At 42.9% G+C, this 24,020-nt stretch overlaps 1 protein-coding gene across 1 annotated transcript in view; it reads right to left on the reverse strand.

Annotated features, from left to right (window-relative positions):
- Window positions 1–24,020, reverse strand: part of chrna8 (cholinergic receptor, nicotinic, alpha 8) — a 266,096-nt gene that overhangs the window by 103,842 nt on the left and 138,234 nt on the right. The window contains exons 5-6 of the mRNA XM_041185313.1: window positions 14,908–14,987; window positions 4,030–4,197 (exon numbers count right to left, since the gene is read on the reverse strand). Of these exons, the coding sequence (XP_041041247.1) occupies window positions 4,030–4,197; window positions 14,908–14,987 (248 nt within the window). The remainder of the gene's footprint in view (window positions 1–4,029; window positions 4,198–14,907; window positions 14,988–24,020) is intronic.

Below are 24,020 nucleotides of genomic sequence, written 5' to 3' on the forward strand. Positions count from 1 at the left end.
AACCCAGCACAAACCAGGACCTGAATCTGTGACTCTCTGTTCTGCGTGCTTTTACTACATTGGTTTGACTAATTGAGCAATCTGGGACTCTATTCAGGCAGCCTCAGGCAACCAGGGAACCAAAGTGTGTGGATTCCAGGAGATAAAAATAAATGTTGAAAGCAAGCAGTATTTTATTTTAAAATAATAAAACAGGAAGAAATAAAATAAAATAAATTAAAACAGCAACTTATTTAAAAAAAAACAGAGAACGGGGAAGAGTTGGCAGAGAAGTGAAATATGCCATAGTGCGGCGATAGTAAATGCTCATAACTTCTTAGCAGCACTGTTGCTGTTAGGGATGTTCAACCTCATTAGGCCTGCGCATAAGTCTTTACGATGGGCTCTGACAATGGCCAGATTTTTGCTGAGTTGGGAATGACTTGGGAGCCCTTTAAAAATGGCAGGCAGGGCCCGATTTATGAGAATCAAGCTCCCATTCCTGTTTCTGGCAACTTTCACTGATATGGGAATTATGGGCAAGCTCACCTGCACATAGCACCCCCACCTTTACCGGCTCCTTTGTGCGGATGGGCAGTTTTAGCTCCTCTACATTCTAGTGGAGTCGGGCTCCTTCAATAAGTCAATATGATTCACAGCCTCTCAAAGTAGTTGTGAACCACGGGGGAACCCAGTCCCAGCAAAAATAAAGTTATTTCAAATTCAATAGTTAGATGCTGTTTTTAATTAAATGTGTTCTTACTGCAGTGATTAGGACATCTAATGTAATCATCTGAAATTCTATAAATGCCCAAAGTCCTTTTAAAACGAAAAATAAATCTTAAGTAGCTGTCAGTTAGAGAAAACAAGGCCCATCTGCTCCTAGCCTGCTTTGATTCACAGGCTATCTGGTATAGCTGAACAATACTTGGCCACATATGTTCACAATTTCAATAGGCTCTATTGTCTGAGGGCTGGAATGGTTTGTTATGATGGCTGCAGCCATTATGAATGCTTATCTGAGTTTCAAGATGTCCAGAACCATTCATATCAGCGGGGGCTATATGGATGTTTTAAGAAGCTATTAAAAGATTAGCTGTCTTTGATGTGGTTAGTGAAATTGATGCTAGCTTATTTTTACAACAGATTTGATGATTTGAGGGAATTTAGTTTTTTCTTAATCACTTTTTGAAGGAGAATATGTTAGTATGGTGTGTTTAAATGGGTTTAGACTATTGGAAGTGCATTTGTTTTTAATTGCCATTTTGAAGACATCCTGAAATCTGCTGATAATGAGTACTGGGTGAGTGGGTATGGAGGCTACATGGGGAGCATGAGGAAACATAGGGGATATGAGGGGGCAGGGGGAAAGCAAAGGGAGTGTGTGGGGGCTGAGATGGCGGGGGGGGCTGTTGAAGTGTGAGGGTTTGAAGGCTGACATTCATAATTAAAACAGGGCCAATGTCCCAGTAAGTGGAGGTGGCCTTGCTAAACTACTGGCCTGCCATTCTGCCTGCCTCTGTTGCCATCTTGGGCCTGCCCCAACTCCCCAGAACGAAAAGGTGGTGCCCTTTTAAAGTAGACAGATCTGCAGGTTAGGGAAGTTTCCCAACTCAGCTCCCCGACTCCTCCCCGAAAATCAGACTGAATAAGTACACAATTCTCTGGGGGTGCAAGCATTTGAAGAGCGACGTTCTGGATTTCACCAATAAAAATATAATTTAGATTGAACTGTGAATCCACCTTTCTTTCCTTAATGTAGCCTCAGTAATTAAGCTCAGTCTTGCAGTTATTATGAGGCTGATTAATAAGCTATAGAGCTTATTAATCACTGCAGAGAAATGATGGATAAGCCAGCATCCAAAATACTTGTAGATCTGCAAGGAAGTTATAATTTAATAGTAAATCATTTGCTATCAATTCAAAGTAATTTATTACTAATTTTAAATGGATCAATGGTGAGGCTGCATTTGGATTAATGCATGAAATTTAGCACATCTATCTATAAAATTATATCAATGGTTTGCAAAGGTTCTAAGTGATAATGTGGCTTAAGGGTTTAAGTTGTGAGGAGACACTTAAGAGCTTTCTCTCTGTAACTGAATACTAAGGGAATGTAAGTATTGATTTGAATCTGAGTGTTGTTCATTTGTATAGCCATCAAATTCCCAGGATCTAACCAATGTGATCCATGACTTCTTTCCTCATTGATCTGATGAGAAAATAAGTTTGCTTTTATATAATCATAATGATTTTTGTTGCATTTCCTTCTAGGCAAGCCAACAATAACCTGCATTTATAAGAATCCAATATTAAAGGTGCAGTAACAGGGCACTAGGAAGATCACAATATGACTAGGCAAAGCCAACACGATTGCATTAACAGGGAATCATGTTTGACAAATTTATTAGAGCATTTTGAGAATGGAACTAGCAAGTTAGATAGATAAGGAGATATAGGCCAGGATATTGAGGTCAGCGAGCGGGGACGGAACACGCTCGCCGATGCATAAAATGACGCGAGGTGACATCAGGCGGAACTCCCAACATCATTCTGCATCAATTCAATTTTCAGGTGGGTGGGAGCGCTGCCAAATCAGCTGTGCACCCGCTGACCTGTCAACGGCCTACTGAGGTCATTTTAAAACTAATTCAAGTAATCAATGGACCTGCCCGTGCAACCTTAAGGTTGGCGGGCAGGCCGGGAGCCCTGGTGGGCTTCAGAAAAAGTATGAAACCTCATCCACAGGCGGGTTTCATGAAGGTTTGTAAAAATTTAATAAAAGTTTGAATAAAAGTGATGAACATGTCCCAACTCATGTGATAGTGTCACATGAGGGATATGTCAGGGAAATTTTATGCTTGTGCATTGACCATTTTTGAATTTGGCGCTGATCTCCCTGAGGCAGCACTTAGCTTCAGGGAGATGAGCACGCTCTTTTGCACGCATTCGTGAAAGAGCGCACTCCCGGCTTAGTGAATCCCCCCCACCTGCACAAGGAGTGCACAGCACTTCCTGGTGGATGTCACGCTGGGCGGGCCTTAAATGGCCCGCCCATGTAAAATGGCGGTGAGCCCCCAAATGGGGGTGCCAATCGGAGGCGTGCCTGCACACGCCCGCTTCTGCACTTCCCCCCCAATGGGGGAAAAATTCTTCCCATATTTGGATTTTCAGAAGGCATCCAATAAGATCCCATACAAGAGGTTCTTACACAAGATTATGGGATTGTGGTAATATACTGGCATTGGTTGAGGATTAGTCAATTGACAGAAAACAGACAGTAGGAATAACAGTTCATTTTTTGGGATGACAGGGTGTTACTCATGGAGTGGGTTAGCTTTTTGTGATCTATGTTAATGACTTAGATGGGGGAACTGAGTGTCATATATCCAAGTTTGCTGTTGATACAAAGGGGGTGGGGGGAGGAAGTAAACTCTAAGTAAGATGCAAAGAGGGTACAAAGGGATACAGATGAGTTGAAGGATTTGGAAAGAAGGTGGCAGAAGGGGTATATAATGTGGGGGAGTCTGAAACTATCCACTTTGGTAGTAAGAATGGAGAAACAGTTAAAAGGGGGATGAGTAAATGTCAGTAAGCAGAGTGATTTTTGGAGCCCTTGTACACGAATCACAAAAAGTTAACATGCAGGTACAAGCAATTAGGAAGGCAAATGGTATGCTCGTCTTTATTAAAAGGGAGTTAGAAGAATAAGGATGGCAGGGAAGAGATGTTGGAGGATGATGGTGTTTCTGCCCATGTCAAAGGCTGCAGAGATGTCATTGGAGAATGAGAAGGGAAACTCAGAATCATGGAGTATGCTACGTGTGTCTTAGATTCAGGGCATTTCAGTGTCATGGCAAATGCAGAATCAAGCACGGTTGTGGGAAAGATAGACATGGATTTTGGAGATAACATAAAATACACTTTGGAGCTAAATAATTGGGACACAATGTCAGAAGAGTTTTGCTTTCCTCCTTCCTCAGTTAATGTTGTTGATTTTGTGCTATGTTCTTATTTATTAATAAAATATTTACAGAGAATTACACATACCAACAAGGTCCCATTCTCCATTTGGTATATAGGTAGAAATATCAGCTTCCATCATCTGCAGGTCCAGTAGCCAACCATCATGTGTCCAGGAGCCAAATTTTAAGTCGCACCTTTGGACATCAAAGGGGAACCAGCGAACATCAATGTAGCATGTACTCTTCAGAATACCTACATTTTCCAAAGACATTAGAGCATGTTATTTCAATAGTAAATTATGTTTTCTTCACCATCATCTTGTTACCTCCTTGTCCTGTTTTAAAAGCCTCCTTGAAACCTATCACTTTGACCATGCCTTTGCTCACTATCTCTGATTTAACTAACATCAGCTTGATGTTCAATTAATTTTGTCTCTTTGAATTTCTTTGGGAGGTTTTATTATGTTAAAGAAACAGTAGGAGTTGGGATGGTGTTGGTTCCAGAACGAGTCTGTTAAAGAAGATTTCATAATCTTCTGTATGTTAACTGCGGGTTTTCATTAACTACATGTAATTAAAAACAAACATACAGTAAAAGGTACAGGCATGGAGCTATCTCCATCTTAGATCTTAACATGTGTCTAGCCAACACCATCCTCACTCTGGGCCTTCTTACATCACTGTGTGGGTGGGACTGTACTCAGTCCCACATTAACCCTGTATGTGCCAGACCCTTCTATTCCAGTATGTACAAGTTGCTGCGTTGAAGACTTTGGAATAAAAGCATAAGGTCAATCTTTTCACAAAGCAGAGAGTTTGAGATTCATTGCAATTTCCAGTCTCGTCAGTTCAGGGCCTCAACTGGAAAAATTAATCTACAAAATTATATTCCTATGGTTACAGCTGCTTGTTTACCATGATGGTAAAAGAGAAATAACATCATAATTTGCAGGACTAGCATTTCTTTTTTTGTTAAAGGGGAAAAATATATTTAAACCTGAAGTGTTTATTAATGCATTAACCCAAATATTCCAAGGCTGGTCAATTTAGGCTTGGGGCTCAATTTAGCACTCAATGATTCACAAAGAATGCAATGTAATCCATTGAAACATTGACACCTCACGTAATGGGGAGTTGGGGAACTATCAATCCATTACATCTTAAATTTGACATATTCTAAAATTATGATTAAAAGCCTCATAGCTTGTTTGTGTGGGATAAGTTGGCATAATTCCATTTCCCTGTTGTATTACCAGCTGTCTGGTTAATAACCAAGGCCTAGATGTTGAGATACTGTTGAGAATGCAGCATATTAATAAAAAGTCAAGCAAGGTTTTCTTAGGATGATCTAAGACCTACAGTTAAAGAACTTCAAATTGGCTTTGCTGCTGGTAGAATTAACAAAAATGAGTTTTATAGCAACATTAGCAATGCAATAGGTGGATTCCTGGGAATACATATTATACAGCTGTAATATTGAGGGAATTAGATGATTTCATAAAGCCACACCAGCATTTTCAACTGATTTCTGAACTCCAGCCTGAGGCTGTAGCTTTATAACCATTGTCAGTTGTCAGCTACTTATCTAATATAGTCTCTAAAGTTCATAGAGGCAATCCTGTTCTGTTCTCGTTCACTTCTATATTAGTCATTTAAGGTAAAAAAAAACCCAAATATTTTCTGTCCTGATATGTCCTGCTGAAAGGATGAATGATCATAACATAGTCAGTATTTAATCATGTGATATTCAACCGTGTAACCTCCATTCTGAACAACAGGAGGCTGTGTCACTTGGTAGGTAGCCCTCCTGCCTATGAGCCAGAAGTTCTAAGTTCAAGTCCTGTATCAGGTCTAATTGTCTATGGAAGGAGTATTCATGATGTGGTTCTGCAAGTTGGCAATCAGCTTATTTTTTAATCATTCACAAGATGTGGAGTTCGCTGGCTGGGCCAGCATTTATTGCCCATTCCTAGTTGCCCTTGTGAAAGTGGTGGTGAGCTGCCTTCTTGAACCGCTGCTGTCCATGCGGTGTAGGTACACCCACAGAGCTGTTAGGGAGGGAGTTTCAGGATTTTGACCCAGCGACAATGAAGGAACAGCAATATATTTCGAAGTTAGGATGGTGAGTGACTTGGAGGGGAACTTCCAGGTGGTGGTGTTCCCATCTATCTGCTGCCCTTGTCCTTTTAGATGGTAGTGGTTGTGGGTTTATAAGGTACTTTCTGAGGAGCCTTCAGTGCATCTTGTAGATGGTATACACTGCTGCTACTGTGCATCAGTGTGGGAGGACGTGAATGTTTGTGGATGTGGTACCAATCAAATGGGCTGCTTTGTCCTGGATGGTGTCAAGCTTCTTGAGTGTTATGGGAGCTGCACTCATCCAAGCAAGCAGGGAGTATTCAATCACGCTCCTGACTTGTGCCTTTTAGATGGTGGACAGGCTTTGGGGAGTCAGGAAGTGAGTTACGCATTGTAAGATTCCTAGCCTCTGACCCGCTCTTGTAGCCACAGTACTTACATGGCTAGTCCAGTTCAGGTTCTGGTCAATGGTAATTCCCAGGATGTTGATAGTAGGGGATTCAGTATGATCATGGCATTAAACATCTTCTCTCTTGTTGGAGGTGGTAATTGCCTGACACTTATGTGGCATGAATGTTACTTGCCACTTTTCAGCCTAAGCCTGGATATTGTCCAGATCTTGCAGCATTTGGACGCGGACTGCTTCAGTATCCGAGGAGTCATGGATGGTGCTCCATGCTGCGCAATCATCAGATAACATCCCCACTTCTGACCTTATAATGGAAGGAAGATGATTAATGAAGCAGCTGATGATGGTTGGGCCAAGGACACTACCCTGAGGAATTCCTGCAGTGATGTCCTGGAGCTGAGATGATTGACATCCAACAACCACAACCATATTCCTTTGTGCTAGGTATGACTTGAACCAGTTGACAGTTTTCCCCTAATTCCCATTGACTGCAGTTTTGCTAGGGCTCCTTGATGCCACACTTGTGGCCTTGATGTCAAGGGCTATCACTCTTACCTCACCTCGGGAGTTCAGCTCTTTTGTCCATGTTTGATCCAATGCTTTATTGAGTTTAGGAGCTGAGTGGCCCTCGCAGAACCCAAACTGGGCGTCAGTGAGCAGGTTATTGCTAAGCAAGTGCCGCTTGATAGCAGTGTTGATGACCTTTTCCATTACTTTACTGATGATTGAAAGTAGACTGATGGGGCGGTAATTGGCCGGGTTGGATTTGTCCTGCTTTTTGTGTACAGGACATACCTGAGCAATTTTCCACATAGCTGGGTAGATGCCAGTGTTGTAGCTGTACTGGAACAGTTTGGCTAAGGGCGTGGTAAGTTTTGGCACACAAGTCTTCAATTTGTGAAAGGGAAAGAATTATTTTGCAAAAATACCAAACAAGCAAACCAGAGATCTGGAATACTCAATGTGCAAACCTGAAAATTAAGCCCACGTGCGTAGGTGTTGCTGGGGAAAGTGATATTATGGAGGGTTATAGAGTTGCTCCTGCAGACAATGTAACTAACATGAAACTAGTTCTAAATAATGAATGTAAATATACCAATGAGGCATTGCTGAATTCATTGGAAAATCATTTGCAGCAGTCTTTAAAGATAATTAAAGGAAGACATAGATTCACATGGGATACAAAAGGAGATGAAAGATAGGGCTAAAGTGCTATAGAAATCAAATACTATGAGCCATAGCCTCCACCAGTGAGGTGATGTGCCAGCAGCAGTTAGTTTCCCTTAAGACCATCATTTCAACCCCACAATAATACACTACCTACTACAAACCATGCTTTGAACATGGTCTGTTTCTATGATCACTTCAATGAAGATGTGCTATAATGCGGAATTTGTTTAGAAGTTGCTGTAGCAGCCACTCAATGTTGACAGTCTGCCAATCTCAGAACGAGAAACTAGTGCCACAGAATAGAGGGCGGTACATTTTGTCAATGATAAACGTGGGATAGGATTCAATCTCTCCTAAGAGATTTCTGAATTAACCCATGCCCATTCAATGTAATGCAGGCAACATGCCCAACTTTGTGCTGCCTGCTCATTTGAACAATAGCTGTGTGCAGTCAGCACGAACTGCACTTTTCATTGGCTGCATACATTAGCAGGGAGCCCCAAACTGAAACTTGCTTGTGGCATCAGTTGAAGCTAGTCTGCACCTCTTACAGCGGAGGTGCATTGTGGCTGGAGCAGTTGCAGGTAGTCATACTTACAAAGTTGGAAAGAGTGAAGAATGGGAGAAAATGAGCTCCAAGGTTTATTTTTGTTCCACTGGAGGCCTTGGTGGAGGAGGAGGAAAGGAAGACAGATTTCCTGTATCTGCAGAGGGCCAGCAAACTCTCCATGTTCATAAGACAGTGGGGGCAGATGATCGTGGAGGGCAATGCCACGGATCAAGTCCTGAGGACTTAGTTGTAGTGCCACAAGAAGTTCAATTATCTCACCTGAGTAGTCAAGTTTAATGAATGTATCTGCAAATACCATATCTTGCCACTATTATTCACCTACCAACAATCTCTATCAATCACAACTCATACCAAACATTCATAGCTTCACCCTATCCTTAAACACTTAGTATCACTGCATGCCAGCTGTTCAACAATGACAGTCACATTAACCCAACAGGTAGCATTACACTCACTGACAGTGTTCCCGTCTCCTGCAGGTGCACAAAGTGGTGCACAATTAGAGATGGCAGAAGCAAATCATAGGGGGGGCAGGCATACCTGCATGTCCTTACCTCCAAGGAAGTGATGGTGCTGGCCATTATTGGGATCCCATTGCTCAGGCTGCAGCTAGCAGTAGGGCCAACATCATCAAAGGTGGCAGTATCGGGACATAGGAATATAGAAGCAAGAATAGGCCATGAGGCTCCTTGAGCCTGTTCTGGCATTCAATAAGATCATGGCTAATTTGTGACTCAACTCAATATAGCTGTCTTTATCACATATACCTGAATATATCTGGATAACGAAAATCCATTAATCTCAGATATAACATTTACAATTAATCTAGCAGCAATTGTAGAATCTGGCTAAGTTTTAGACTATGCCCCCTGAGTCCCAGGCTCTCCAACTAGCAGAAACAGTTTTTCTCTATCTAAATATCTGTTCCCTTCAATATCTTGAAAACTTTGACCAAATTACTATTCAACCGTTGAAATTCCAGGGAATACAACCCTAAATGTATAATCTCTCCTCATTAACTCTTGGGGTTCAGGTATAATTCTGATAAAACAATGCTGCACTCCCTTATATCCTTCCGAAGGTGTGGTGCCAAGAACGGCTCACAGTACTCCAAGCGTGCTCTAACTAGGACTTTGAATAGCTGAAGCATGACTTCTCCCTCCTTGTACTCTAGTCCCCTGGATATAAAGGTCAGCATTCAATTAGCCTTTTTGATTATTTTCTGTGCCCGTTTGTGACATTTTACTGATCTATGTAATGGAGGTCATGTGATGCAGTGGGTAGCGTTCCTGCCTCTGAGCAGAAAGCATCTGGTCCTGGGGATTTATCACTCTTCAGTGCCATTATTTTCTTAACTACTGTAATTTTATTTGAATTAATTTTGGAGATTCCTGATTCAATATGAGTTTCTTTGTAAAGTGGCACACTGATCTCTTCGCTCACTGTAAATATTAATGGTTAGCAACAATGTATAATTTTTAAGTTGAATATATATATTTGTGTGTTAAGGTTAAATGGTTTCAGTTTCATTTTTGGTTGTTTATGAGCCTTGGTGCCTAAATGGCTGGGTGGACTTGAGGCTGAAAGATCAGTCTTTTGGGTTTGCTTTTATATATATATATATATATATATTTATATAAAATATATATTTCTTTATTTTTAATGAGGTTTTACAACCCCTGAAGTTAAAGAGATTGGTCAAAAAGGGGTTAGGTGTCTAGTGATTCTGGAAAAAAACACAAAAGTAGAACAAACCGGGCTGTTGCCTAGTGACAGAGGGACACAGAGAAAGACAGGGAAGAGTTCAGTGTTTGTCAGAGAGTAAAGACATAGATTTTTCAGCTCTCTGACAAGAGAAAAGTACAAGTCTAGTGGGACAGTAGTCAACTGAATAGTCAGTTATTGGACTCAATAATGTGATCAGTTTAGCAGTGTTGCTACAGAAACAGTCAGTTTAACAGTGAGTTTTTGGGTGTCTTGGGCAGAGATACAAGTTGGGTGGGAAGCATCAAGTTGATTGCTCAAGAATTCAATGGAAGACAATCATTTACACATGTGCTAGTCCCAAGCAAGGAGCCTTTGTGCCAAGTTAGTGGTAACACTTCACTCGTTTATGTATATATAAAGATATTGCTGGGTAAAGGAATAGTGGGAAATTGAATTATCTTCTTGTGTTTGTATTGAGATCTTTCCAACCTTTTTGTCTGGTGTAATATTGTTCATTTTTCTTGCTTTAATAAATATTTTATTCTTTGTGTTAAATGTTTATCAGCAGACTCCTGTGAATTTGTTCAGTAACTTTTCTCCATGGGTTCTAAAAAAATGTTAGGCTCAATCAAGCCAGGTTTCTCTCTTGGATCTGACTTATCCAGTAGTAACATTAGCTGCGATTGTAACATAACGCAAAGTAATTATTCAGTATGTCTATCATTTCCTTACTTCATTAGCAATATCACCATTATCAGTTGTCAAGGGGCCCACATTGCTCTCAACTGTTCTTTCTCCTAATGATATTGTAAAAAATTTTAATATTGATTTTGATATTCCTTACAAGTTTCCTTTCATTGTTCTTTATGTAGCTCAAACCATCTGTTTTGTCACCATTTCTGTTCTTTATATCTTTCCCATGGATCTGTGTTTTTTTTTCATATTTATATACTTTCTCAGTTTTATGTTGTCTATCATCTCTTTAGTTGCCCATATCTGTCTTTTTTGGCAAGTAGAGCTCTTCTCAATTAAGGGCATAAACTGGTTCGGTATCACATTAACTTACCATTATATGGTGCATTGGTAAAGTCACACCTGGGGCAAAATTTTATGGCCCCTGCCAGCAGCTTTGCATGTGGTGGGGAGGCAGGCCCATAAAATTCCCTGGGTCATCTTCCCACTGCCTACCTGCTCGCCCCTGGCCTCTCCACAGTTTTACAGGAGGGTGGATGAGGCCTAAGGCTACCCACCCGCCTTTGTCCCAGTTGAGACCCTTAAATGATGGATAATTTGCCACTTAAGGACCAATTCCCATTCTCCTCAGTTTTTCAGCTGGCGGAAGGACCTCAGGGCTGGCTGATCTCACTGCTGGGCCTCATCCGGGAAGGGAGGGTGGCTCCATTATTATCCCCCTTTTGTGATCAGTGCGCTCACCCCCCACCCCCCGGCCTCCAAAAGTTCTTTCCCCTTTCCACTGGGTGCTCCTTCTCGGTCTGGCCTTGCCATTACAAATCCCACCTCCCTTTCCCCACCCACCCCAGGGCCCACCTTCCCATCCTTGCCATGAGACTCCCACACTTATCTCCACCATGGGCTCTGGAACTTAGAATCTGGGACAATTTGTAGTTCCAACAGTGACCAATGTTCTGGTAGCACTGTTGGGTCTATAGAGTTGTTGGCCAATCTAATCTCTCTTAGGCAGGGCTTCCTCCTGAGTGAGGGATGGAAATCCCACCTCCAACCAGTATTCAATGGAAATGAGGTAATTGGCATTGGGGACGCATTCCCTGCTGACTCTTTGGGTGGTGAGGCAGAAAACCTCGCCAGCCATAAAATTCTGCCCCTGGAGCTCTGAGTGCATTTCTGGCCTCCTTACCTCAGGTGGGACATATTTGAACTAGAGGTAGTGCAATGAAGGTTCCTTAGCCTGTTTTCTTGGATAAGGGGATTGTCCGATGAGGAAAGATTGAGTAGGCCAGCCTATATTCTCTGGAATTTAGAAGACTGAGAGGTGATCTAATTGAAAGATATACAATTCTTGAGGAGCTTGAAAGGGTATATACTGAGAAAATGTTTCCCCTGACTGGGGGATCTAGAACATGTGGTTACAGTCTCAGAATAAGGGGTCGGCCATTTAGGGACAGAGATGAAGAGAAGTTTCTTCACTTTAAGTATTGTGGGTCTTTGAAATTTTCTACCACAGAAAGCCCTCTATGCTCAGTTGTTGAGTATATATTCAGAATAGAGGGCTATAGTTTTTGGGTACTAAAGGAACTGATGGATATGGGGAGAATATGGGGAGGTGGAGTTGAAGTAGAAAATCAGCCATGATCTTTTTGAATGACGAAGAAGGCTCGAAGGGTCAAATGGCCTACTCAGCGCCTATTTATTATGTTCTTGTGCTGTAAATCTTTTCTGAGACCCACTGATCTTTTGTCATACTACTCATTAACAGATATGCCTGATTTCCTGCATTTTCATCTCACTAAAGTTAGCCTGATTGAAATATAGAAACTTTGAAACTGTTTTGCGCTTCTCCCTTTCAAATACTATGGTGTATTCAATTATATTATGGTCGCTATTAGATAAATGTTCACACACTGTATCCTTACAACTGATCTTCCTCCTCACATCCCATTTTCCTCACATCCCACACTCCCTTCTGATTTGCAAGTTGCAGATGGTGTATGCATGTGCCAGTACTTTCGCCCCTATTCCTGCACCTCAAACTTACCCTTGCGCCTTTTCCAATTCAGTTTCCCAAGGAGAGCAAACTGTCCAGGCAATACAGGAACGCTAGAAAGACACTAATGATGAAGATACTGCACTGCCATTTGATTTCATCTCAGCCACCAGCTCAGATACACTTTGGGCAGAATTTCACCCATGTCGGGCGGGCTCAGCAGGGGTGGGTGGTGGCTGTTGGGAAGCTGACCGCTGCCTGCGATTGGGGCCGGAAGGCGATTTCATGCTGGCGGGCCAATTAAGGCTGCGCTCAGCGCTCCCTGTGCAGGTGGGGGAGGAGAGTGCGAGCTGGGTGAGCTTGACCTTCGCACATGCGCGCGCTTCCTAATCTCCTGAGGCACAGAGTTGCCTCAGGGAGATGAAGTGTTATGTATAAAAAAATAAAGAAATTGAAAATGTAATGAAACATGTCCCCTCATGTGACTCTTACTAAATAAATTTTAAAGTTTTTATTTGCTTTAGGAAAACTCATCCCACCCGTGGATGAGGCTTCCTAAAATGTGCAAAGGCCACTTGGCCTTTTCGCCTGCCGGCCAACCGTAAGGTTGGACAGACAGCAAAAAATGCAACTTAATTGATAAGTTAACGGCCTTAACAGGCCTGTTAATTGTCGGGAGGTGCACTGCTGACTCCGGCACGTGCCCGCCGAACGAAATATAGCACGATTGTGCGTTGATGTTGGGATGCTTGCCCGACATCAACGTGCATCATTTTTACGCTTGAGCAGGTCAGGTGCGCGCCTGCCTGCCAAGCTAAAAATTTTACTCACTATGTGTGTCTTAGAGATTAGATGAGACATGGGATCAGCACAGAATAAGACACTGGGCATGAGTGTACTGCAAGCATGGCAGGGGCAAAGAATAGCAGGGGTGCCAGCTCACTGGATGGATATGTACAGCAAGATGCCTGGTGCATTGGGAAGCCTGCTGAATAGCCTGCATTCAATGGGCAGAATCATCCCAAATTTGCAAATAGTGCAGAAGTGGGTGGGAAAAAAGTCTTTTTTCCTGCCAGCCCCAAGGGCGGGTTTTCACATTGTATCATCCCATTCCCAACTCATTAATTATGTAGCCATATGAAACAGATTAGCTGATGTCCCCCTTCACACACTTCCTCATGCCGGGTGCCATACTTAAACTGCAGCCGCATGCACACTTCTCAATGTTTGCAGCCCAGGACTGCTCCAGTGAAGACAAGGCTGAAAAAGCCAAGAAGAGCGCAGCCCCCTGATTCAGTGACTCATCCCTGGGAAGGCTTCTGGACACTGTGGAGGCCCACTGCTATGTCCTCTACACCCACTCTGGATGCAGGGGGCCCATCAGTCTCACCATTCCGGCTTGGGAGGCGGTGGCAGAGGTGGTCAGTGCCAATGCTGCACACAAGAGGTCGGCCATCCTGTGCAGAAAATGGATGAATGATCTCATCCATCAGGGTAAGGCAACCAACTCATCACTCTAAATTGACATATTTAAGCCCATCACATATTCACTGGCATCTCATGCTGCCAGTTCAAGGGACATCACCACTTACTCTCTCACATACACCCTCACATCCCCATCTGGCCTCATCTTCTCTGGAGACTGCCTCCTCACGCCTCACCATCTTGAGCCACTTGCACATATCAACATGTGCCCCCGCACACACCCTGGGATACCCCCTTCTCCAAGCAAACCTGAGCCCCGCAGCTGTTGAAAAGTCAGCTCTGCCTTACGGCTGGTCTGGTAGGTACAGTGATGTGGTGCTACCTGTGAAGCCTGGCGTTGATGACCACGAGTGCAGCCCAAAGCAAGGAAGGCAAACAAACCTCAAAGTCCTGAGCGAAGTGCATGTCGCTTATGTACTTGTTGTGAAACACGTTGGGAGTGCCAGGATGATCCAGGGTGGGGGAATGATTCCGGCGAGCCGGTCTTATAATGAGATATCAAGGTATTGAAATTAGGTTCCCGACTTGCGGTGGAGGGACACGCAGTCTACCATTGACGGGTGGAGCGGACGATTGCAAACTGATTTCATGAAGGCATAAAACTAAGTTTGGGTTTTCTCGCCATATTGTCCCCCGCCCTGATGCCCAATGCCAAGGGGCCAGAAAATTCCAGCAATGTCAAGGGGAATAGATGAGTCCAGTACCTCTTGACACAAGTCAAAACTTATTTTAAATAAGTGTGGGTGGTGTTGGGATTGGGGGTGGGGGCAGTGGGGGCATCAGGGCGTAAGGAGAGAGCATGGCTTCACTATGACCTGAATCTTATTGAACCAGCTTTTAGTCAGTTGACAGCACTCACCTGGTGGGATGTATTTACAAAATCCACTGGAATTTACAAGAACATTGGTGTGAAAAGTTGCGTCAAATCTGTCATCCGCGCTGTTAAAGAAAGGAACAAATTAATTTATAAATAACACATGGAATAAACTGTGAAATGCTTTTAAATATTCAATTGTCCAAAACTAGGAGCCATAAATATAAGATAGTCATTGATAAATCAAATAAGGAGTTTGGGAGAAACTTCTTTACCCAGAGTGGTGAGAATGTGGACCATGTTACAACATAAAGTAGTTGAGGTGAATAACACAGATGCATTTAAGAGCATCCTATTCTAGGGTCATCCTGGGATGCTAAGATAATCTCTTTTCTTTACTGAAAATCATTTACTTAAACTCTTCTCCCCTGTCTCTTCCACCTCACCGCCAACAATAAGTGTGACGAGCTCATGGATTTTTTTTGTCACTAAGCTCTAAGGCATCTGATCAGCCGTGTCCCTCCCTCCCACTAGCCCACTGTTTCAAACTTCCTCTCCCTCCTGCCCTAGCCCTGAATGCCATCATTCTCTAGTTTCTCTCCTATCTTCTGTCATGCCCTCTCCAAGTTCATTTCGCCCATGGGACTTGCCTCCTGCTCCCTTGACCCTATTCCACTAAACTCTGACCACCCAACCTCCCCTCCTGGTCCAAGTGTTAGCTGATATTGTTAATGGTTCTCTCTCTTCAGCTGCTGTCCTTCTGTGTTAGTAAAAATGTATAGCCTTAAGTTTAATTTATATTTTGTATTTGTGTGTTAAGAAAAGTGAACCCTGGTTTTAGTTTCTTTTAGAGGTTCTTGTGAGCTGGGTGCTGGGAAGTCTGTGGATCCTGTTTGTTTTACAACTCTTGAAGTGAAGAGATGGGTTTCCAAGGGGTTTGTAGTTTAATGAAGTTAAAAAAATTAAAAGTAGAGAAAACTGTGCTGGTGTTTAACAACAGGGGTCCAGATACACACAGAGAGACAGAGAAACACAGAAGGGCAGTCAGTTTGAGTGCGCATACCAGAGAGTGCAGGTAGAAGGCCTAATCTCTCCTATAAGCGACCCCACAAGCTTGCTGGGAAATTGAGTTTAGGGAACTTGTGTTTGCTCTGAAGTTGAAGTAATAGTCAGTTTAGATTACATTTTGTAGGGGTCTTAGGGAGAGATGCCAGCTGCAGAAAAGCATCTAGGGAATGCTCAGCGGATCACCAGATGAAAACAGTTTGAAACTGAGTTCACCCAAGCAAGAAACCTCGGTGTTGAGGCAGAAGTAGAATTTCACTTGGGTTTTGCTTCTGTAAGGGCTGTTGGGATAAAAGGAATAGTATCAGTTTGAAACATTTTCTCGTACCTGTATTGAAATCTTTTCAAGCTTTTTGTCTCATGTAATATAGTTCAATTTTTCTTGTTTAATAAACATTTTATTCTTTGTGTTAACAGAATCCTGGCAGAGTCTTGTGAATGTGTTCAGTAACTGACCTCCACGGTTTAAAAAAAACGTGATCTACCAAGCCAGGTTTCACTTTAGGATCTGACTTGTCCACCATTAACTTCAGCTGGTATCATAACTTCTGCCCTTCAAAACTGTTGTCATCATCCCTCTCCTCAAAACAAAAACCCTTGGCCCCACTTTCCTTGTGAACAACTGCCTCAACTCCAACCTCCCTTTCTTCTTCAAAGTCCTTAAACATGTTGTTGCTTCACAAATCCATACTTATTGTTCCTGAAGCTCCATGTTTAAACCTCTCCAATCAGGTTTCCACCCTTGTCACAGTGTTGAAACGGCTCTTCTCAAAGTGACAAATAACAACCTATGTGACTGTGACAAAGGTTAACTATTCCTCCTCGTTCTTCTTGACCTATCTGCAGCCTTTAATATGAATGACCACACCATCCTCTTCCAATGCCTCTGCAATGCATTCAGCTGGGTAGAACTTTACCCACATGGTTCCATTCTTATGTATCAAACTTTAGCCAGAGAATCACTTGCAATGGCTTCCCTTCCTGCTCCCATATCATTACCTCTGGTGTCCCCCCCAAGATCTGTCCTTGGCCCCCTCCTAATTTTCATTTGCATGCTGTCCCTCAGTGACATCATTTGAAAGCACAGCTTTCATTTTCACATGTATGCTGATGACACCCAGCTGTATCTCACTACCGCCTCCCTCAACTCCTCCACTGTTGTCAAATTATCAGATTGCTCACCTGACAACCAGTCCTGGATGAGCAGAAATTTCCTCCAATTAAATATTGGCTTTGGTCCCCACTCGAAACTCTGTTCCCTAGCTACTGAATCCAACCCTCTCCCTGGCAACTGTCTGAGGCTGAAACAGGCCATTCACAATCTTTGTGTCATACTTTAGCCCAAGATCAATTCCCAACCACATATCTGCATCATCACAAAGTTCACTTTTTAAAAATGTATTTGTTCATGGGATGTGGGTGTCACTGGCTAGGCCAGCATTTATTGCCCATCCCTAATTGCACTTGTTCAGAGGGCATTTTAAGAGTCAACCACATTGTTGTGGTCACATGTAGATCAGACCAGATAAGGACAGCAGATTTCCTTCCCTAAAGGGCATTAATTCCGGATTTTTACTGAATTCAAATTTCACTATTGGCCATGATGAGATTCGAACCTGGGTTTCCAGAGCATTACCCTGGGTCTCTGGAATACTAATCCAGTGACAATACCATTATGCCACCCCCTCCACTTCCATACCATTGCCTGACTTGGCCTTTGCCTCAGCTTAACCGCTGCTGGAAACCTGATTCATGGCTTTGTTATCTTTAGACTTGAGTATTCCAATGCACTCCTGGATGGTCTTCCACATTCTACCCTCCATGAGGCCATCCAAAGCTCCTCTGTTTGTGCCCTTTCTCACTCCACGTCCAATTTCCCTATCATCCCTGCTGACCCACATTGGTTCCCGGTCAGACAACACCGTCATTTTAAAATTCTCATCTTTTACAAACCCCTCCATGACCTCACCTCTTCTGATCTATGTAATCTTTACCAATACCACAATCTTCCAAGTTATCTGTGTTCTTGTAATTCTGGGTCATTGAGCAGACCGATTTTAATTGCTTCACCATTGTTGGCTATGCTTCCAGATACCTAGGTCCTATGTTTTGGAATCCCCTCTCTAAATCTCTTCATCTCTTTACCTCTTGTTCCTCTCTTAAAGCACACCTTAAAACCGACCTCTTTGATGAAACCTTTGGCCATCTGCTCTGATAGCACCTTATGTAGCTTAAAATGTTGCTTATAATGTTACTGTGAAGCACTTTGCAACATTTTATTATGTTAAAGGTGCTAAATAAATACAATTTTTTGTAACAAATTGTTTTTATTTTACACAATTTTAATATATGATGTAATATTGCATTAAGGTAGTTTACCCTCCTTAGTCAATCATTGAGAATCTCTCTTCCATAAAGGTGATGGGTGCTTCCTGCTGGAACCTGAGTCATCCTTGTTAACTAATCACTAAACTTAATTTGTCATTTGTCTTATACTTTAACAATTATCCTACAGAATTTTGAATAGTGAACTCATTGAGGTGAATGGATTATAACGGAACACGACAACAATGACAACCTGCATTGGAACAGGCTTTTAATGGAACAAATTGTTTCAAGTGGTTCACAGGGGTATTACCATTCAAATTGTGACAATGAACCACAGCAGGAGATATCAGCATAAATGAACAAAAGCTTGCTCAATGGTGCAGATTTCAAGGAGTATCTTAAGGATGAAAGAGGTAGAGAGGCAGAAGGCTTTCAGGAGGGAATTCCAGAGCATTTGGTCAAGGCAGCTAAATGCAGGGCTGCCATTGGTGGGGTGATTAAAATCAGGGACATGTTAAATGTCGAAATTGGAAGAGTGCAAAGATGTCAAAGGTTTGTAGAACTGGAGGGGATTACAGAGATAGGGAGAAGCCAGTGAAAAGGTTTTTGATTGATTCTTTGTTTTTTCTTTTTATTTTTCTCCTCTCTTTTACTCCACTTCTCTCTTCTCTTTACTTTTGCCCTGTTCCTCTCTTTTACATCACTTCCCATCTCCGAATTCCATTCTTTCTTTACCCTCATGCCACCCCTGCAAGGTTCTCTCTCTCCTACATTGCTTCACATCTCTACTTTTCTTCCCTAGACCTGTGCTCCCTAACCTCATCCCTTCTCTCTTCTGCATCATCCTCCTCCCGTGGCCCACCACCCCCCACCACCTTGACTTCTGCTGTTTGTTTCTTTATACATCCCCTGACCATGTGGCGTTCACCCACAGCACATGCACACCACTTGCTATAAGGGGGATCTACATAAGTAGTTAAGTGAAGAGAAAGGAATAGAAGGATAATCTCCTGCACTTCAAGGAATAGTGCCATGGGATCTTTTATACCCACCTCAAAGGTTAAACTTCTCACCCCAGAGATGGCACCTCCAACAGTGAAGCACTCCCTCAGTTTTTAACAAAATGTGGGTATCTTTGGCAAGGCCAGCATTTACTGTTCATCTCTAATTGCCCACGGGAAGGTGATGAGCCACCTTCTTTTATATAACTGACTTGTTAAGCCACTTCAGATTCTTATGGACCCTTCCCTTCTCAAAGTCCATCCCCGTGGCAACATGAATTATACGGGCATTGTATCCAAGTCAAAAAGTTAATCAGCTATCCTTTAGATTCCCAACTTCTCTCTGTCTTGAAACTAAATAGACAAGTTAAAGTATAACAATTTATAAAACCTGACATTCTGAACACCTCTTGGGACTTTGGAAACCAACAATCTATCCACCATCAAACAGACGCTTTGGTCATTGTTTATAGGTGCGAACATCTTGCACCTTCTTCCCAGTAAAACAACGTGCACCCAACCACCTCGCCAGCACCCCAGCCACCCAATTTTAATCTTTAGCACTTTAACATCTAAACCACGCAGGTTTGCTGTCAGTAGAATTCCAAACAGGTCACATTACCCCCTTCATTCCTCCATTTTACTCTAAATTAAAAAGACAATCCCAAAACATAAGAATTTTACAAATCTTGCATTTGTAACAATTCCTCTTCACAAAGAAAGTCCTGTAACAAGATAATGATCATGCTATTATGGATGGGCTACTGAAAAGCCAATGTCACCATCCATTGGAATCTATAGCCCAAAGGTACAGAAATTTGGGATCAAATTGTGTCAATGTTTTAACAGCACAATCTTCCATTGCATTGAGACCTGTAGTTATAAAACTGACACTTTATAATTGCACATAATGGATTTTTATTCATTCATTTCTAACTAATAATCATATAAATAGCTCTGAGAAATTGAGCTTAAATACTGTAATAAATAATCAGAAAGCTTTCTGATAGATGAATGGTAAACTGCAGTGTCTTTTTTTTAATGTGCATGAGATGTGAATGTCGCTGGCGAGGCTAGCATTAATTGCCCATCTCGAATTGTCCTTGAGAAAGTGGTGGTGAGCTGCCTCTGTGCTGCAGTCCATGTGGTAAAGGTATATCTACAGTGCTGTTAGGGAGGGATACAGGTGTCCTTCATTACTAAGCCATTTCTTGCTCTATGCTGATTTTAGGCAGGGTAATAATTATATATTTAGTGCCCTCTCAAAACCTGAGGTTTTGAGAGGGCAATAAATGAGGTTGGCTGTGGATATTAAGAGGATCAGGTTTGATTATAATGCCTTACACAGTCAAATCAGCCTCTGACCCTCATGGTCTTGGTTCATAGTTGAAGAGTAACTGCTTGGGAAAGGTGCTACCGGGTCTCTGGAGACCATTTCTGAGCAAATGTTAGGAGGTGAGTGGAGACACAACGCTTCAGTACAGTGCACAGTTCTGGTCTCCACAATTCAAAAGATATATAGCAGCACTGGAAAAGGTGCAAAAATGATATACAAGAATTATACAAGAACTGAGAGATTAAAAACATTTACAATGATTGAACAGGCTGGGGCTCTTTCCTCTAGGAAAGAAAAAAGATCCATTAGGGGTCTTTAAAATTATGAAAGGGTTTGATGGTAGAGGCGTAGAGAAGGTATTTTCCACCTACGGGGGAGACCAGAATTAGGGGTTATAAGTATGAGACATCCACTAATCAATTCAATAAGTAATTCAGAAGAAGCCTCTTCACCCAGAGAGAGGTGAGGATGTGGAACTTGCTACCCCAAGGAGTGGCTGAGGCAAATAGCATTGATGCATTTAAGAGGAATTTAGGTCGGTACATGAGGGAGAAAAGAGGTGAGGGGGTGAGTTGAGGTAGAGTGGGAGGAAGCTTGTGTAGAGCATGAACACTAGCCAGTGTTACCAGTCTGTGCTGTAAATTCCCTGGAAGAATGTAAACAAAAGGCACAGGCAAGAATACCTCATGGTGGCAGCTGCTGACACTAGTCACCCCCCTAAGCCATCCTTCCTCACTTTGCTTGGAATCTTATGGCCCCTCCCGCCAACGGGATTTTCCGGTCCCGCTGAAGTCAATAGGCTTTTGAACAGCTCGCCGCATTTTACAGCCCTGCCCCCACCGCAACAGGGCAGTAAAATTCCTCCCCTTGTCTTGTGAAACAGCATACCCCTAATGCCTAGGTTATCATAAATAGGCTGATGGTAGAAGTCTGTGTGGGTCAGCAATCAACCAACGAAGTGTGCGAAAACCCCACTGCAGCTATCTCCTGTGGATCTACCCATGGATTCAAAGACTGGCACAGGGATCTACTTTCCTCTGGAGGTAAGTAAAATCCACACTGTCTATTGGGAATAAGGAGGCAGCATGATTAATATTACCTCCAAAACCTACTCTATTCCCACCCACTGCATTTTTAAACTGGGCACATTTTCTTTTAGGTGGCTGAGGCGCCTGCTAGATGCAAACGTGCGCCCTGAGGTATTTTTAACCCGAAAAATTGGAAGCATCGATCTTCACCCAACCCTCTGATTAAATCGAGTGAGGTTCGTTGCAGAGGAACACTGAAAGCACTATTTAAAGGACGCTTGGGTGCTAATGTCCTTTTCAGCCGAGCAGGCCTCTTCTACCTCCCCATTGTGATATCATGTTGTCATGGAAATAGAGTTGCGTGGAGAGCCATGATTAGCAACCTTCATATATCCGAGGACTCTTTGTGAAGAGAGAGAAAGAGAGAGAGAGATGAATTTCTGTGCTTGGAGGTTGCATACGTCTGATCCTGTTTTGCCTTACCCGACCAAAATAGACAGTCCTACCTCTTCGCAGGTGTTTCATGGATTTGGATGGAGGAAGAGGACTCGGAAAGAGGAGCAGCAGCAGCATCAACAGGAGAGGAAGTTGGTGCGTCAGGTGATGGAGGGGGTTTTTCTTCTAGAAGGCCTTCCTCACACACAGACTCCTTAGACCAAGGGTCAGTTTCCTGTATATCCCTGAGCAATAGTGCTTGATAAGACCATGCTTTCCCAAGCCAAGTTCTCACTGACCGTCTCAGCCTCCTGCAAGAAAACCTGCTACCTGCTGAACCATGTGACCACGTTTTAACAGCAACTTACAAAGTCACCGCTGCCCTAAACTTTTTGCCTCAGACTCCTTCCAACATGTGTCAGGACACATCTCCCGCATCCCCAGTCTGCAATAGACAGCTGTATAAAAGAGTTTCCAATGCTCTATTTGCCTAGGATGGTCAATATTTTACAATATATATGGGCAACACTTATATTGGGGGAGCTCTGGAATGTGCAGCAGTGGCTGGCTTTGCTCTTGTCCACAGGAGTCCATGCACTGGGCTCCTGCAACCATCAAGGCACTAGAAGTCAAGACAACAGCTCTCATTAGCAGTAAGAGCTCACACTCCATTAATGCACAGATGCCATCTGACCATTGCCAAAGGATTGTGCAAGCTCATGCCAGCTTCATGAGCACGACCTATGATGGTATTATCCCATGGCAGTTAAACATTTCCTTGCTATTCCACTCTTCCAATGAGTTCAGAGGGTAGCTATTTAGGTACCAGGGCTACCCACTAAACACATGACAACCTCTGCAGTTCTGCAGCCCCGAGTATAGCTGATAGACAAACACAGCCATGGAACCACCAGGAACACTGAACGCACTATAGGACCCAAAGCAGACACATGTGCGAAGGGCAGATTGGTGAGGTCGAGATCAAGTAAGTTATTTCCTTGATAAAGGCAAAACACTGTGGATGCTGGAAATCTGCAACAAAAACAAAAAATATTTGAAAAACTCAGCAGGTTTGACAGCATCTGTGGAGAGAAAGACAGAGTTAATATTTCGAGCCTGAAGAAGGGTCATAAAGACCCGAAAGGTTAACTCTGCCTTTCTTTCCACAGATGTTGTCAGACCTGCTAAGTTATTTCCTTGTGTTGGTTGTCTCATGTCCTGCAGCAAGCCCAGTCTGGTAATGATGTTGTTCAGGACTCAGCCAGTTTACTCAGCAGTGGCAACATTTTTGCAGCTGGACCTTGACATACCCCTTCCAGAGTACAGGTGGTGCTCCTGCTACCCTCACTGTTTCCTTCAGATGGTGTTTAACATGAAGGGGTATTGATTCATCAGTAGAGGGAGGGCGGAAGATTTCTTTACACAACTTTGATCTGAAACCATAAGACCTTAGGGATTCGACTCAATGTTGAGGATTTCCAGGCCCCGTACATCCACCCACTTCACCTGCAGACCACTCCGCCATCACCTCTTGGGATACCAGTGAAATAAGGACATAACTAAATGATGGTGATGGAGGAATCTGGCGTTTGGCTGAAATGATTCTGTGAGTATGGCTAGGTCAGGTTGTTAAAAACAAAAAAACTGCGGATGCTGGAAATCCAAAACAGAAACAGAATTACCTGGAAAAACTCAGCAGGTCTGGCAGCATCGGTGGAGAAGAAAAGAGTTAACGTTTCGAGTCCTCATGAATCTTCAACAGAACTAGGTGAATCCAAGGAAGGAATGAAATATAAGCTGGTTTAAGGTGGGGGTGGTGGGTGGGTTGGGTGGGGGGAGAGAAGTGGAGTGGGGGTGTGGTTGTAGGGACAAACAAGCAGTGATAGAAGCAGATCATCAAAAGGTGTCACAAACAACAGAACAAAAGAACACATAGGTGTTGAAGTTGGTGATATATATCTAAAT

This window comes from Carcharodon carcharias, chromosome 4 (assembly GCF_017639515.1).
Source record: "Carcharodon carcharias isolate sCarCar2 chromosome 4, sCarCar2.pri, whole genome shotgun sequence".
In the NCBI taxonomy this organism is placed as follows: Eukaryota; Metazoa; Chordata; class Chondrichthyes; order Lamniformes; family Lamnidae; genus Carcharodon; species Carcharodon carcharias.